The sequence below is a fragment of the Oncorhynchus keta genome, unplaced genomic scaffold, assembly GCF_023373465.1.
Source record: "Oncorhynchus keta strain PuntledgeMale-10-30-2019 unplaced genomic scaffold, Oket_V2 Un_scaffold_20222_pilon_pilon, whole genome shotgun sequence".
NCBI lineage: Eukaryota > Metazoa > Chordata > Actinopteri > Salmoniformes > Salmonidae > Oncorhynchus > Oncorhynchus keta.
In genome coordinates this window covers 77,753-92,500 of record NW_026290855.1, presented here as the reverse complement: position 1 = coordinate 92,500, position 14,748 = coordinate 77,753, and the positions used below count along the sequence as shown (strand labels likewise).

Sequence of the window (14,748 nt, the reverse complement as noted above, 5' to 3'; positions counted from 1 at the left end):
TAAATATTGTGTGGTTAATGGCGTGCTTGTTGTTGTATAATGTTGTATGGATAAGGTTGTACAACCTTTTGTGTATAATGTTGTGTAGATGTTGTGTGTATAATATTGTGTGGATGTTGTGGGGACAATGTTGTGTAGATGAAGATGTACAAATGTTTTCTGGCTGTTTAGCTTTGACTGTCATCTCTGGAATTACTGAAGTGCAGGATAAACATATATGTGTGTGTGTGTGTGTGTGTGTGTGTGTGTGTGTGTGTGTGTGTGTGTGTGTGTGTGTGTGTGTGTGTGTGTGTGTGTGTGTGTGTGTGTGTGTGTGTGTGTGTGTGTGTGTGTGTGTGTGTGTGTGTGTGTGTGTGTGTGTGTGTGTGTGTGTGTGTCTGTGAGGCTGATGTGGGATGTTGACAGGCTGCGTCTGGGTGCTGAGCTGTGTAGCAGACGCAGAGCCCACAGCACGAAGGCATACGCATACGCATACACACACACACACACACAAACACACACAAACACACACACACACACACACACACACACACACAGCCCCTGGCCTGCAGCCACCAGACGCTGCTTTCATTAATTACTAAATAAAAACAAATTGTGAAACTAATTGAAAAGAGGGATAATTCATTTCCACCTACCACAGGCCTCATTCAATTATCTCTATGTACCTTCTGTCCCTTTTATTTCTCTGTCTCTTTCTTTTCTTTCTCCCGTCTCTACTTCTCTCTCTCCTTTTCCATCGAACTAAATGAAACCCACCAGAAAGACCACGTTTTAAAGATGACAGGATGAAATGGGATGGACATTAAATCTTGTATTGGGATGACAAATATTTCATTTTACACGCACATACAAGAAGTGAAATAAGCCCTATGACTAAAAGCAGGCTCCTGAACGATGACATAAGGTACTGAGATGAGTGTGTGTGAGTGGGATGTGTTATATATGACGTGAGATAACTGTTATAAGAGACCGAACGGAAACTGTAGAGGAAGTAAATGTATAATACTGGAGGAATGAATTCTTAACAAACCACATGTATTTTTATTGCTCTAAAACATTATTAGTTACAGACTTTTCATTTCAACTTTATTTAAACCAGGAAGTTCCATTCAACTTTTTCAAGGGAGAAGTTTGAACAGTTACTGTACTGATGCTCAGTGTTACGATATGGATGTGATCCCTCCTCCATGGAGAACCTAGCTGTGGGATTGGGTGAATGATCTAGCTCTCTGGGTTTAGGTGAATATGTTGTTATCCAATTGTCTTCCTACGGTCCTGTTTCTCTCTCTCTTTCTCTCTCTCTCTCTTTCTCTCTCTCTTTCTCACTCTCTCTTTCTCTCCCTAGTTGAAGGGTCTCCCAGCTCGACAAGGAGACTAAGGAAAAGAGAGAGAGAGCTAGAGAGAGAGAGAGAGAGAGAGAGAGAGAGAGAGAGAGACAGAGGGAGAGAGAGAGAGAGAGAGAGAGAGAGAGAGACAGAGACAGAGAGAGAGAGAGAGAGAGAGAGAGAGAGAGAGAGGAGAGAGAGAGAGAGAGAGAGAGAGAGAGAGAGAGAGAGAGAGAGAGAGAGAGAGAGAGAGAGAGAGAGAGAGAGAGAGAGAGAGAGAGAGAGAGAGAGAGAGAGAGAGAGACATAAGAGAGAGTATTTCTCTTTCTATCTGTCTCTCAATTCAATTCAATTCAAGGGGCTTTATTGGCATGGAAAACATGTGTTAACATTGCCAAAGCAAGTGAGGTAGATAATATACAAAAGTGAAATAAACAATACAAAATAACAGTAAACATTACACATACATCTCTCTCTCTCCCTCTCTCTCGCTATCTCTCTCTCTCCCTCTCTCTCTCTATCTCTCCCTCTCCCTCTCTCTCTCTATCTCTCTATCTCTATCTCTCTCTCTCATGAGATGGACTTTTAGCAGCCACTGTATTTTTATCGCACCCCGCCGTCACGACACACACACAACCTTTCTGCCCTGCTGGTTGCCTGGGGAGACGACCCTCACAGGCGCCGTGGAAACTCATCAGACGATTTAGAGAGCACTCAGTGAACAACAGAATGAGAGAGAGAAAGAGGGAGAGAGAGCGAGAGAGAGAGAAAGGGGGGGCACAGTCCTCCTCCAAGCTCTGCATGAGAGAGAAACTGGTGTAACTCTTGAGACATGTTCAAATTCGAGGGCTCAGGGTACTGCAAGCCAACAACCTCCAGTCATGTCTGTTTGTAGCTCGCTAAATGAACATTGTGACGCCTCTATGGATCAGATCTCACCTGAACATGGCCCTAGTATTAATATATAGCAGATCCAGGGAGGGAGGGAGGGAGGGAGGGAGGGAGGGAGAGAGAGAGAGAGAGAGAGAGAGAGAGAGAGAGAGAGAGAGAGAGAGAGAGAGAGAGAGAGAGAGAGAGAGAGAGAGAGAGAGAGAGAGGAGAATAGCATGAGAGATGCTCATGGGTGTGTCATCAGGTGAGTGTGAGGTGGTGTTTCAGGTGGTCTTACCTTGAAGAAGCCTTTGCAGCCCTCGCAGGTTCGTACGCCGTAATGCTGGCAGGCAGCATTGTCGCCACACACGGCACAGGTGCCCTCTCCTGGGGGGCCGCGATGGGGGGGCGAGGGCAGGCGGTCCCCCAGCAGAGGGTTACAGGACCCCAGCGCCAGAGAACGGAAGGCCAGTCCCCCCGGACCCCCAACCCCGCGGTGCAGCTGGTACAGGTGCTGTTCCAGGGGCGGGCCGTGGGGGTGAGGGGGCACCGAGGAGGACGAGGAAGAGGATGAGGAGGAAGAGCGAGGCAGCCCCCCTCCCAACCCCTCGTACACCCCACTGTGGGGAGGGGATTGCTGGTAGAAGTGGGGGAAGCGAACGGACTTGAGGGGGCCGTGGGAGGGGGGCTGCAGGGAGAGGTGGGGGGAGTCATCCCAGAGGAAGGAGGAGCCAGGCTGGGGGGCGAGAGAGGGGGTGGTGGGGGTGGACGGAGGAGACTGTTTAAAGTACATGGAGGAGGTGGGCATGGTGTCAGATTGTGGGTAGGACTCCTCCTCCTTCTTGATAAGCGGCCTATGGGAGGGCATCTGGTATAGGCAGGAGGACTTGGGCTCGTAGCTCCCCTCGACAAACACGTTGAAGCTGGGCAGAGAGGTGGTGGCGGCCGCCGAGATCTCACCTCCCCCCAAGTCCAACTTGGTATAGTCCGGGGTCATGAGGTCAGAGCTGTAGCTGTCCCCCTGGTAACCAAAGGACTGGGCGGAGTAGGACGAGCCTGGAGGGGCGGGCCCATACTGTGCCTGCACACAAGGCATGTCTACAGAGAAAGATGGGAGGAGAGAGAGAGAGAGAGAGAGAGAGAGAGAGAGAGAGAGAGAGAGAGAGAGAGAGAGAGAGAGAGAGAGAGAGAGAGAGAGAGAGAGAGAGAGAGAGAGAGAGAGAGCGAGAGAGAGAGAGAGAGAGAGAGAGAGAGAGAGAGAGAGAGATATGTTATATACAGAATTGTAACATCAACATTGTAGTGATAGTGAGAGTGTAGCGTGTGTGTGAGAATGTTGGGGTGGTGATGGACACAGTTTGGTGCTGAAACCAACAAAACAGCAGGATCTCCTCCCTATTTATGACGTTGATTATTTATGCAGTTAACAGATGTACATAATGCAATAGTATGAACCGTGTGAGGAAGCTGTTAGTGTGTTGTTAGTGTAATTCCCTTAATATAACACTCATTAGCCAATTAGTCAAGCAAATAAAAACATGTTAGCCAATCGGTGAAGCAGATAAAAACACATTAGCCAATCAGTGAAGCTAAGCTCAGCGGTTCTTGCTCACACGGCAGGAAACGGAAGAAAACGTTTTGGAATGTACCTTAACTTGTCTGATAACAACTGTCTTTCTTAAATAATTTCCAAACTTTTTCTTACGTTTTCTCGAACTGAATGAGCCCCAGATTGAATCCCCATCCACTTTGCATTCAACACACCTGGTCATAATCACCCACAGCTATACATACAACCACACACACAACGCAACCCTCACTCCAGCACAGCTAAACTGTAGGAGCAGTTTGTTAGTATGTACTATGTGTGTGTGTGTGTGTGTGTGTGTGTGTGTGTGTGTGTGTGTGTGTGTGTGTGTGTGTGTGTGTGTGTGTGTGTGTGTGTGTGTGTGTGTGTGTGTGTGTGCGTGTGCGTGTCTTGCCCTAGTTTATCTGTCGTTTGGGGACTAAATGAGGCCTGTATCATTAAATGTTAATGGACCCCCCATGGTGCTGGACCCTTACTAACTCTGGCCTCTAAGACAACCAGCCACACACATGTTCTGTCACATACTGCCATGACAAGCTCAAAGATAGGATGGGGAACTGTGAGTGTGCGCGCGTGTGTGTACACAATGAATCAAGGGAGAGGTTAATTATCATAACGACCTCCGTCTTAGACTGGGGATCACACACACAGCCCACAATGTAACCACAAATTAATAATATGAATAATAATAATAACAACAATAATTGTTTAGATTTGTATAATAATTATAATAACAATAATATATACAGTTGAAGTCAGAAGTTTACATACACCTTAGCCAAATACATTTAAACTACGTTTTTCACAATTCCTGACATTTAATCCTAGTAAAAATGTCCTGTCTTAGGTCAGTTAGGATCACCACTTTATTTTAAGAATGTGAAATGTCAGAATAATAGTAGAGAGTGGTTTATTTCAGCTTTTTTTCTTTCATCACATTCCCAGTGGGTCAGAAGTTTACATACTCAATTAGTATTTGGTAGCATTGCCTTTAAATTGTTTAACTTGGGTCAAATGTTTTAGGTAGCCTTCCACAAGCTTCCCACAATAAGTTGGGTGAATTTTGGCCCATTCCTCCTGACGTAGCTGGTGTAACTGAGTCAGGTTTGAAAGCCTCCTTGCTCACGCTTTTTCAGTTCTGCCCACACATTTTCTATGGGATTGAGGTCAGGGCTTTGTGATGGCAACTCCAATACCTTGACTTTGTTGTCCTTAAGCCAATTTGCCACAACTTTGGAAGTATGCTTGGGGTCATTGTCCATTTGGAAGACCCATTTGCGACCAAGCTTTAACTTCCTGGCTGTTGTCTTGAGATGTTGCTTCAATATATCCACATAATTGTCCTCCCTCATGACGCCATCTATTTTGTGAAGTGCACCAGTCTCTCCTGCAGCAAAGCACCCCCACAACCTGATGCTGCCTCCTGTGCTTCACGGTTGGGATGGTGTTCTTCGGCTTGCAAGCCTCACCCTTTTCCCTCCAAACATAACGATGGTCATTATGGCCAAACAGTTCTATTTCTGTTTCATCAGACCAGAGGACATTTCTCCAAAAAGTACAATCTTTATCCCCATGTGCAGTTGCAAACTGTAGTCTGGCATTTTTGGCACAGTGGCGTCTTGCTTGCTGAGCGGCCTTTCAGTTTATGTCGATATCGGACTAGTTTTACTGTGAATATAGATACTTTTGCACATGTTTCCTCCAGCATCTTCACAAGGTTCTTTGCTGTTGTTCTGGGATTGATTTGCACTTTTCCCACCAAAGTACGTTCATCTCTAGGAGACAGAACGCGTCTCCTTCCTGAGCGGTATGACGGCTGCGTGGTCCCATGGTGTTTATACTTGCGTACTATTGTTTGTACAGATGAACGTGGTACCTTCAGGCGTTTGTTAATTGCTCCCAAGGATGAACCAGACTTGTGGAGGTCTACAATTCTTTTTACGAGGTCTTGGCTGATTTCTTTTGATTTTCCCATGATGTCAAGCAGAGGCACCGAGTTTGGAGGTAGGCCTTGAAATACATCCACAGGTACACCTCCAATTGACACAAATTGTGTCAATTAGCCTATCAGAAGCTTCTAAAGCCATGACATAATTTTCTGGAATTTCCCAAGCTGTTTAAAGGCACAGTCAACTTAGTGTATGTAAAGTTCTGACCCACTGGAATTGTGATACAGTGAATTACAAGTGAAATAATGTTGGAGAAATGACTTGTGTTGCACAAAGTAGATGTCCTAACTGACTTGCCAAAACTGTAGTTTGTTAACAAGAAATGTGTGGAGTGGTTGAAAAACATGTTTTAATGACTTCAACCTAAGTGTATGTAAACTTCAGACTTCAACTGTAGTTATCTATTGTTGATCAATATTAAAACCTGCTTTTGATGGAGAGAAAAACATCTCAAGACAGTTTTCACCTCTGTAGAGAGGCAGTGTGTGTGTGTGTGTGTGTGTGTGTGTGTGTGTGTGTGTGTGTGTGTGTGTGTGTGTGTGTGTGTGTGTGTGTGTGTGTGTGTGTGTGTGTGTGTGTGTGTGTGTGTGTGTGTGTGTGTGTGTGTGTGTGTGTGTGTGTCGTAAGTGCCCAGGGTTTGTGGTGTTTGCTCTTCGCTCTCGAGAAGGGAACTGTCAACAGCGCGCGGTTCCCATTGACGCTCTACGCGCGCTGTGTCGTAATCGTCTTGTTCCCACGCGTCATATTTATTTAGTCAAGTATGGGACTTATGAAGCCAACTACCATCATTTTTCCCGCACGCCTCCTTTCCTCTGCGGACTCTAACAACTGTGTACATTTGCCCTACGCACATGGCGCAGGCACAAACGTAACTAAATGACATATTTATTAAGTTCGTTTTGAACAGTGAACACAATATAACTGTACATTTTGGCTACGTGACTTTACATGTGGGCTCGAAGCCCTGGCATGACTCACACCTTACAGCGGGAGACACCTATATTAGAGACAGAGATACAGATGTCACCATGGGTGAGCCGCAGGGCTAAAGTGTAACCACGGGGACGCGCGAGAGACACGAGGTCAGGGGGGAGTTTGGAGGTCTGACTCAAACCTTCTCAGAGTGCGCGAGTACCATCCGTCTGGAAAAGAGTGGGCGAACACGGCTGCACTCGAGCAACCGCCAGAGTTTTCTTTTATTTCTATGACTGCCTCGCGAGTGACCCAGGCAGTTGCACTACCCACGCGGAAACAGGCCTACAGGTGTACAGAGATGAAGGAGATGTGTAACTGCCTGTGTCTTCAAGGGGAGAAAAGGAAGAGAGAGAGATGTTTCCTGGGTCTGTCCAACAGTGGGGGGGTGTAACTGCCTGCGTCTTCAAGGGGAGAAAAGGAAGAGAGAGAGAGATGTTTCCTGGGTCTGTCCAACAGTGGGGGAGGAGGGCTGATGTGTTTAATTCCAATTGAAACGCTTCCTTATAAGACTATTCCACCTACCTTGCCTGAAGTCAAACGCATACATGCACGTATGGACACACACCCATTCACACACATAGTGATGATATAAACACAACCTAACTGATGTGTGTACCTTATCCTCACCGTGCCCCTATGCACATACATCTACTTCTGAGTAAACACACACACATACACACACACACACACACACACATATTCAGACAATGCAGTGTCATGTTAAAACCACTCTAATGACACCAGATTATATCCCAAAAACCGAAAACACCCTTTTCATTCAAACACCACGACCTCCACCTGACAGCAAGTTTGTGCGTGTGTGAGTGTGTATGTGTCAGTGGAGAATGTGTGTGTATGCTTGTGTGTACAACATGCATGAGTATTTGAGTGCATGCATGTGTGAGTGTGTGCTTAAGCTACATGTGTGTTAAACAGTGAGGGTTCAGGACAGACAAGCCAGGCAGATAAATGCTACCAGCTCTCAGAGTCTCACGACTGAATTAGACGTTCATCCACATACTGGAACGTCAAATTTCGAAGTTGTTCCAAACTTCAAATTTCGTGTGTTTAAGGTTAAGATTAGACAATAACTCCAAAATGTTCAATTTATGGTAAAGTTCAGACATGAACTTCGAATGGTTAATGTTTGGGATAGGCTTAAAACAAACATATCACAAACAACTTCCAGGTCATCTCCCCACTTGCACAGACATGGATGGAAGTTGAATACTGAATTGTATAACTGGTGACCTGGCTGGATAAGCGTGTGTGTGTGCACGTGTACGTGTGTGGTATGACGATCAGAGAGAAGCAGTCTCTAACCTCGAGGTGTGCATTTCAACTGGACACAATGCATCCGTTCCAAAAACTGAGCGTGCTTGTTCATTGTCAGAATGCCATAGATCTAACAAACAAGACATGAAGTGCATAAGTAAATACATAATACATTCTATCGATCAAGGAAACATTCAGAAGTTATATATGTATATATATTTTTTTTAAGTTGATTTTAATGGACACTCATATGGGCAGACTTGATCATTCTACCTACATATTACAGTCAAAACACACGCAGATTGAAACAGATTGACAGCAGACAGCGATTTGAGACATTCGATCTAAATCTTATTTTGTGTGTTTTTGGACGGGTATTGCCCGCACATGCGTAAACCGCTTCTTCACATTCATGAAATGTACCAGTATGTAAACTTGATCTAAATACAGGTATGATGCAGAAACCCAGAACGGGTTTTTGTCCTAGAGGCTGTGGTCGCCTCTAACCGCAGGCTCGAGGGCCCCATGTGTCCCTATACCGGCGGGACAGACTACCTTTATCACCTTAATCTATCAGGAGAAAATACATGTGCTTTTAAATTAGGCTACTTTATTTTGGCCTCGAAGGTTTAATACGTTTAACCTCATTAAGTTCATTAAGCAGATCGATATCTACAGATTTGACTAATTCGATTTTTTGGTCCTGCTTTTAAAGTCGGTGTGTCTAGTTTCAGAAGACTATTTCCGTCCCCATATCTATAGATGGAAATGTCAACTCGCGCGCACTCACTGACACAACACGTTTAGAATTATAATTCAGAACTGACTTGGAATATATTAAATTACCATTTAGACCATTCAATATCGGTTAAATTAAAATAATACATTATGTTGTTGGTCTAAACTATATGGTTTGTTATATAAACATTTTAAAAATATATAGGCCTAATATTGTACTTAATAAAATAAACGCACTATAGACCTAGCGTGAGACACAGCTGACTGAATGAAGAAACACATGGCGGACTAATAGTTTGAAAAATACACGTGCATTTGAAACAGGTTTTAAAAGCACCAACTCAGGACAGGTGCGACGACGACCCGGGCCTGTTCCCGGTGTTTTTCAGTACCTGGTGTGAAAGCCTCGTGCTGAATGGTGTTCTGTGTGGGAGGCTGGGGATTGATGCGACTGTGGTGGAGGACCGGGAGCGGGGAGGACTCGAAGGGACTGTCCGGTAGCCGGGACTCTGAGCTCGTCTGGGCGCGCTCTTCCGAACCCGGGTCTGGAGGAAAGAAACACCGGTCACAACCAGAGACATGGGAACTCCCAAAGCACACCGACACGGATGACATAGCTTACTGCACAAATACAATAAAATCACAAAGAGCGGAATAAAGTCGCACATAATATAGCCTACACAGATTACCCGGATGGAACAAAACGCACAGAAATTAAAACATGAACAGAATAAAACGAATTCTCTGTGATGAGGGGAAAACCAGCAGGCATAGAGGTGTGATACAGAATTAAAGGTCAGACCTAGAAAGAGAGATCCACAGACATGCGACAGAAGATTGGAGGAATATACATTATTATAAGTACAATTATAATTTAGAAAATCTGCAAACATCCCATAGTGCTCATTGAATGAATGCTTCACCAAATACAGAAGTGAACAGATATTAACTATATCCTCTCTATATAATTTAGCCTACAACTCAGAAATAGAGCAATCATTTTGACTTCCAATTTCAACTCTTATAAAAGTAAAATATTAAAGATGGATGAGAATAGACTAAAATAATATAGACTAAAATTAAAATCTAGAATCACTTCACCTGCGAGCAGCATAAAAATAATATTTCAATCTAACAATTATCTATATCGTGAAATATCATATGAATCTATTAAATTATCATATTAACACGTTTTCAAACAAACACTAATATTAAATTAAACGAGTTATTTGCAATTCATAAAACAAGTGTCTTCAAAAGAGCATGGTTATCATTTTGTTAAAATTTCCGGTGGTTCTTTCCCGCGATAGTCTGAGGCTCATGCACTACAGATCTCAGGGTTCAAATGGGTTCGTTATTAGAAAGAGAAAATAGGTTACAATATCCACCTGAGTAAATTATGAATCTCAGAACCGAAACCTCTCCGCTCCCAGTGCGTCTTGCTGCCAGCCAGAGCACAGCTCACCGCAGACAAGAGATTTCACAGCGCCTAGCGCCCCCTCTCTGCAGCACTCACCTACAAACACGGACCCATACCCGGACTAATTCTCTCCACTATACCGGGGACCAGTCCTCCTTCTCCGGACTCATTCTCTGAACCGTCCCGGCCGGGAGACATGCAGTCTTTTTTGAGATCACTGAACAGTTTAACTCTGTTTAGATAGGTTCTTAACATTATCACTGTTCCAATAGGCCTGCGGGCTGAAAAAAGCCTAGGGATCTAACACGTTTTTTGTTGTTGCTTTGTCTGACATGTTTCTATGCCTATTATTCACTCAATGTCTGGAGAATGAGTTAGGCTCAATTATAACATGAACCTCAACAGGAGACAGACAGTCGCTTCTCTCAGTCTCTCACATTCTCAATCTCTACCACACCAGAATGCTTGACTAATCAGTAGAGGAAATGTCATATTCTGTCTCAATTGTTTATACTTCATAGACGTGGAGGTCATTGTATTCAATTACATGATTTGTTGTTTGTTTTGTAATTCAGTGTGCTGTGGTAATAGATCTTATTGAATCGGTGTCAGACCGAAATAAAGCAAATAGCCTGTAACGCGTTTGTGAGCAAAAAGGCTATATGCATTTTACGCTTTTTAAAATTAGCCCCCCTTTTTTTTATTTCTTTTTACAAAAAGCCCATTGAGACCCATAGTCTATTTTTTCAAGGGAGACCTGGCCAAGAAGGCAGCAACAATCTATACATTACAGAAATAAAAAGCATTTTACACTCCTCTGTAACAGTCTCCCATCAACATACAAGAGATATGTAGACAAAAGGGCTACAAAAAAAGCTCAAATTGCACTGGTCTGTGTGTGTCCATAATGTGAACACAGGGCAGAAGAGTCTCCCCTCTCTGTTTCTCTCTTGAGCCAGGCGGTGGGTGCTGGGCCGAGCGCCCCGGTAACCTAGAGAACGGGGAAAGAGCCGTGAAACACTCGCCCCAAAGCGCCGGTATAGCCCCCCACGCCAATAAGCCAGTCAGCGCGAGGCTTCCAGCAAACACAGAGAGAAAAGAGAAGAGATAAAGGAGGACTGGAGAAATATACAAGTACAGTAAATTAGCCCTGAGGAGCGAAGCTGTCAAAAAGAGGAGACAGTGTGTGTGTGTGTGTGTGTGTGTGTGTGTGTGTGTGTGTGTGTGTGTGTGTGTGTGTGTGTGTGTGTGTGTGTGTGTGTGTGTGTGTGTGTGTGTGTGTGTGTGTGTGTGTGCGTGTTTGTGTCTACACACCCAAAACCAATTTTAACCGCTTGAGAGAAACTCATACCACACATCTCATAGTGAAATATACAAATTCTGGCCTTCAAAGAAATGATATGGACCAGAGACTGCTGTGTGAATAGGAGATGCAAACGTTTAATTTAACTTGGTCGATATATTTGAGAATCTGACTGATTCCTTAAATGTAAAAAAAAAGTAGGGTATTGGTCTGGGGGTCCAACCTGGTCTCAGAGCATGTAGTTTTATTCTGTAGTAAATCTGAGGCACTCCATTTAGTATGATATGTTACGTTGCAAATGGTATTAATTTCTCGATGTCCATCATACATTTCTTATGATATGTTATGAATCGCAAGTGTCCTACAGTGTGTTACAAATTTGCAAAACATACAATAAGTTATGATTTTGCAAAATGTATGATATGTTACGAATTCCAATTTGTTGTGGCTAAAGTTAGCTAGGTGGCTAATGCTAACATTAGCTAGCTGGCTAGCGTTTGATAGGCTAGGGGTTAGGGGTTAAGGTTAAGGTTAAAATTAGGAGTTAGGCTAAAGGGTTAAGGTTATGGGATGGGTTAGCTACAGGATTAATGTTATATTTAGGGTTAGGAAAATAGTTAGCTAACAGGCCAAGGATTTGCAAAGTAGCTAAAAAGTATTAAGTAGTAGGAAAGTTGCTAATTAGCTCAAATGCTAAAGTTGTCCATGATGAGATTGGAACACGCAACCTTTGGGTTGCTAGACATTTACATTATACTCCCACCCATCCACCCTGACCACCTTTAGTTTTTTCCTGAAGTAACCAACGGTCTTATGTAACTATACCAAACATAACATATTTTGAGTGTCCTGGATTTACATCTACTATGTTATGTCTAGTCTATGATACCAGACTGGGTGGTCAGACCAACCTTAAGTCTCACTTGGAGTCATGGACCTCCTTGCTCCAGGATGACATTTAGGTCAAGATCCACGTTCAATGGCAGTAACTTCAACTTCAGAAAGAGGCAAGGCTATAGATCAAACATTGACATTGTTAATGTCAATATTTGTTTCCCCTAATCATGTGAGCAATAATGTGAGCAATGACAGGCCTGTCGTATTCAGAAAAGCCACATGCTACACACAGACAGACATTTAGAGAGACAGTCAGAAATACAAACAGACAGACAAACGACAGACAGACAGACAGACAGACAGTGTGACAGAGGACATTTAAGGTTGGTCACCGGCTGTACTAGTGTTTATAAAACAATATGTTTTATTTTGTAGGCATATAATCACACTGTTTGTTCTAAACTATGAGGAACCTACCTGTTTGGATAAATAATGTCAACATAAATCATTTGAATTTAAACTAAAGCTGCCTGCACGTTCTTCTGCAACTTGCAGTCAGATTTATTTCAATAATATAAAATCGTCTCGTGAAAAACTCTCATATGTAAGATGTCTGTACTATCGGCCCAGGGCGAATATTCACCCAGCACACAGACCAACAAGCTCTCAGGGTTTTACCAATTCAACTATTCCCGTATAGCCGGGAATGAAAGGCGAGGTATTAGTCTGACACGCTCACTCACACACGTACACCAAACTATGTGTTTAGTTTTATAACTGTTGCAAAGGCATCAAACATGATGTCCACATAAAGCTGAATTAATACACAATCATGTCCTTTATAACAGTGGAGATAATAAGAGCCTTGATGTCAGCCCTCCTCTACTCTCAGCCTGTCTGACTGTCTGTCTCTGTTCTTCACTCAGCTCCATTAGTGCCTAATACTGCCTATGTCTCCCACTTCATTGTCTGACGGAGAGGCATCCATTTCCATGACAACCACAAAGAATATGATACCTTCCTTCAGCAAATGAAATTCAAATTCGGTTCCATCTGCCCTCGGTGACACCAAACACACACACTCCCGAGCTCACGAGTTTGCCAAATCAACAGGTCATCATGCACGAGAGAGTTAAAGACAGCGCTCGTGTTTTAACAATATAACAAACCGATGTGCAGGGGAACCTACAACTAATTATGTTTCTCTATGAGACCAATAGTCTAGTAGCCTAATGTAATAATTCATTAAGTGGTCTTTAGAATATGAGAGAAAGTCATTCATTCCCAGAAGTAAAGACAATAACTTACTTGTTTGCTGTAGCGGTTCCGTCTTTACATGTGTTATTAACCCAACATAAAGTCTCCTGTATAGATCCAGAATAATTACAAAAATTACCAAAGCTACTGAAAAGTAACACGTATATTTGCAGAACTCGTTGAGGATGAAGCAACAGAAGAAAAAAAAAGGTATTCTTTCTTTTTGTTTTTCCTTTAATTATTCTAAAGGAAAGTAGGCTAGAATATAGTCCGGTGTGTGTTTTAAAAGTGTGTGATCCTGTGTATGTGCCAGTGATGATGCGCGCAGATGTAAAGCCGTAGTGCGGGATTGTTTATGTGCGCGGTCTGAGGGAGAAAGTCTAATACAGCATTTATGTGAGTCTGCCTCCTCATAGAGCGCCTGGTATGCGCTACGTCAATGTGACGCCATGGGAGAGGTGACGTCACTCACTGTAGCGCTCCCTCGGCCCGGCCTCGCGGTACAGTACTAGACACATAAGCCCCGCACGCTGTGTGCCAGAAAAAGAGCGAGAGGGAGAGAGAGAGAGAGATGGATGGTTGAGTGAGAGTGAGTTGATCTTATGATTTCACGACTGAATAGTTTCAGAAATGCCCAGGCGAGGGCGAGCAAGTGTCTACTGTACATGTATTTTTTTTCCCATTACATTCTGGTAGTTGCACATTCATTTCCGGGATCTGAAGCCGTTTTTTATTAAGCATTTTCCACCATAATAATTTATATATCATCTATTAATTTGTAATTTTTGTATTTAATATTTTAAACCTTATTTTACCAGGTAAGATGACTGAGAACACATTCTCATTTACAACAAGGACCTGGGTAATAGTTACAGGGGAAAGAGGGAATGAATGAGCCAACTGTTCATAATAGTCTGTAAATAGGCTGCTCCATTATGTAAGCCTATCAAACTATTTCAGTTCTTTAAACCAGACCACCCTGTCACACAACATCATCAGCCACATATGTCAAGTGGGTATCATTTTTAAGAATAATATTTTTTCCTCTTATGAAGTGCAAATAACTGAGCATTAAACAAATGAAATCAGTAACCTAATGAACATCAGCATGCAAATGGAATTATGTTGTTTGATGTGACACATACTCAAGAGCTCATACAGAGCCCACTGATGATGAGAAGTTTGATCAGTACAGCAAACATAGGATACGC

The 14,748-nt window shown here is 43.3% G+C and overlaps 1 protein-coding gene and 1 long non-coding RNA gene across 5 annotated transcripts in view; both read right to left on the bottom strand.

The window, feature by feature from the left end:
* LOC127928036 (uncharacterized) overlaps positions 1-213 on the bottom strand; it is a 2,833-nt gene extending 2,620 nt beyond the window's left edge. For both annotated transcript variants that reach the window (XR_008130076.1, XR_008130077.1), the window contains exon 1: positions 1-213. This exon is cut by the window's left edge and continues 409 nt beyond it. This is a non-coding gene — a long non-coding RNA (uncharacterized LOC127928036).
* The window catches only part of LOC118381584 (nuclear receptor subfamily 4 group A member 3-like), a 33,907-nt gene extending 19,874 nt beyond the window's left edge, over positions 1-14,033 (bottom strand). Inside the window, exons 1-4 of one of the 3 annotated variants that reach the window (XM_052514941.1) lie at positions 13,589-14,033; positions 9,113-9,265; positions 8,031-8,112; positions 2,494-3,293 (exon numbers count right to left, since the gene is read on the bottom strand). In XM_052514941.1, the coding sequence (XP_052370901.1) occupies positions 2,494-3,293; positions 8,031-8,094 (864 nt within the window). In that variant the 5' untranslated portion in view covers positions 8,095-8,112; positions 9,113-9,265; positions 13,589-14,033. Of the gene's footprint in view, positions 1-2,493; positions 3,294-8,030; positions 8,113-9,112; positions 9,266-10,108; positions 10,216-13,588 lie in introns of those variants that run through there. The other 2 variants (XM_052514942.1, XM_052514943.1) reach the window with 2 other exon arrangements.
* Positions 14,034-14,748: the final 715 nt, after the last annotated feature.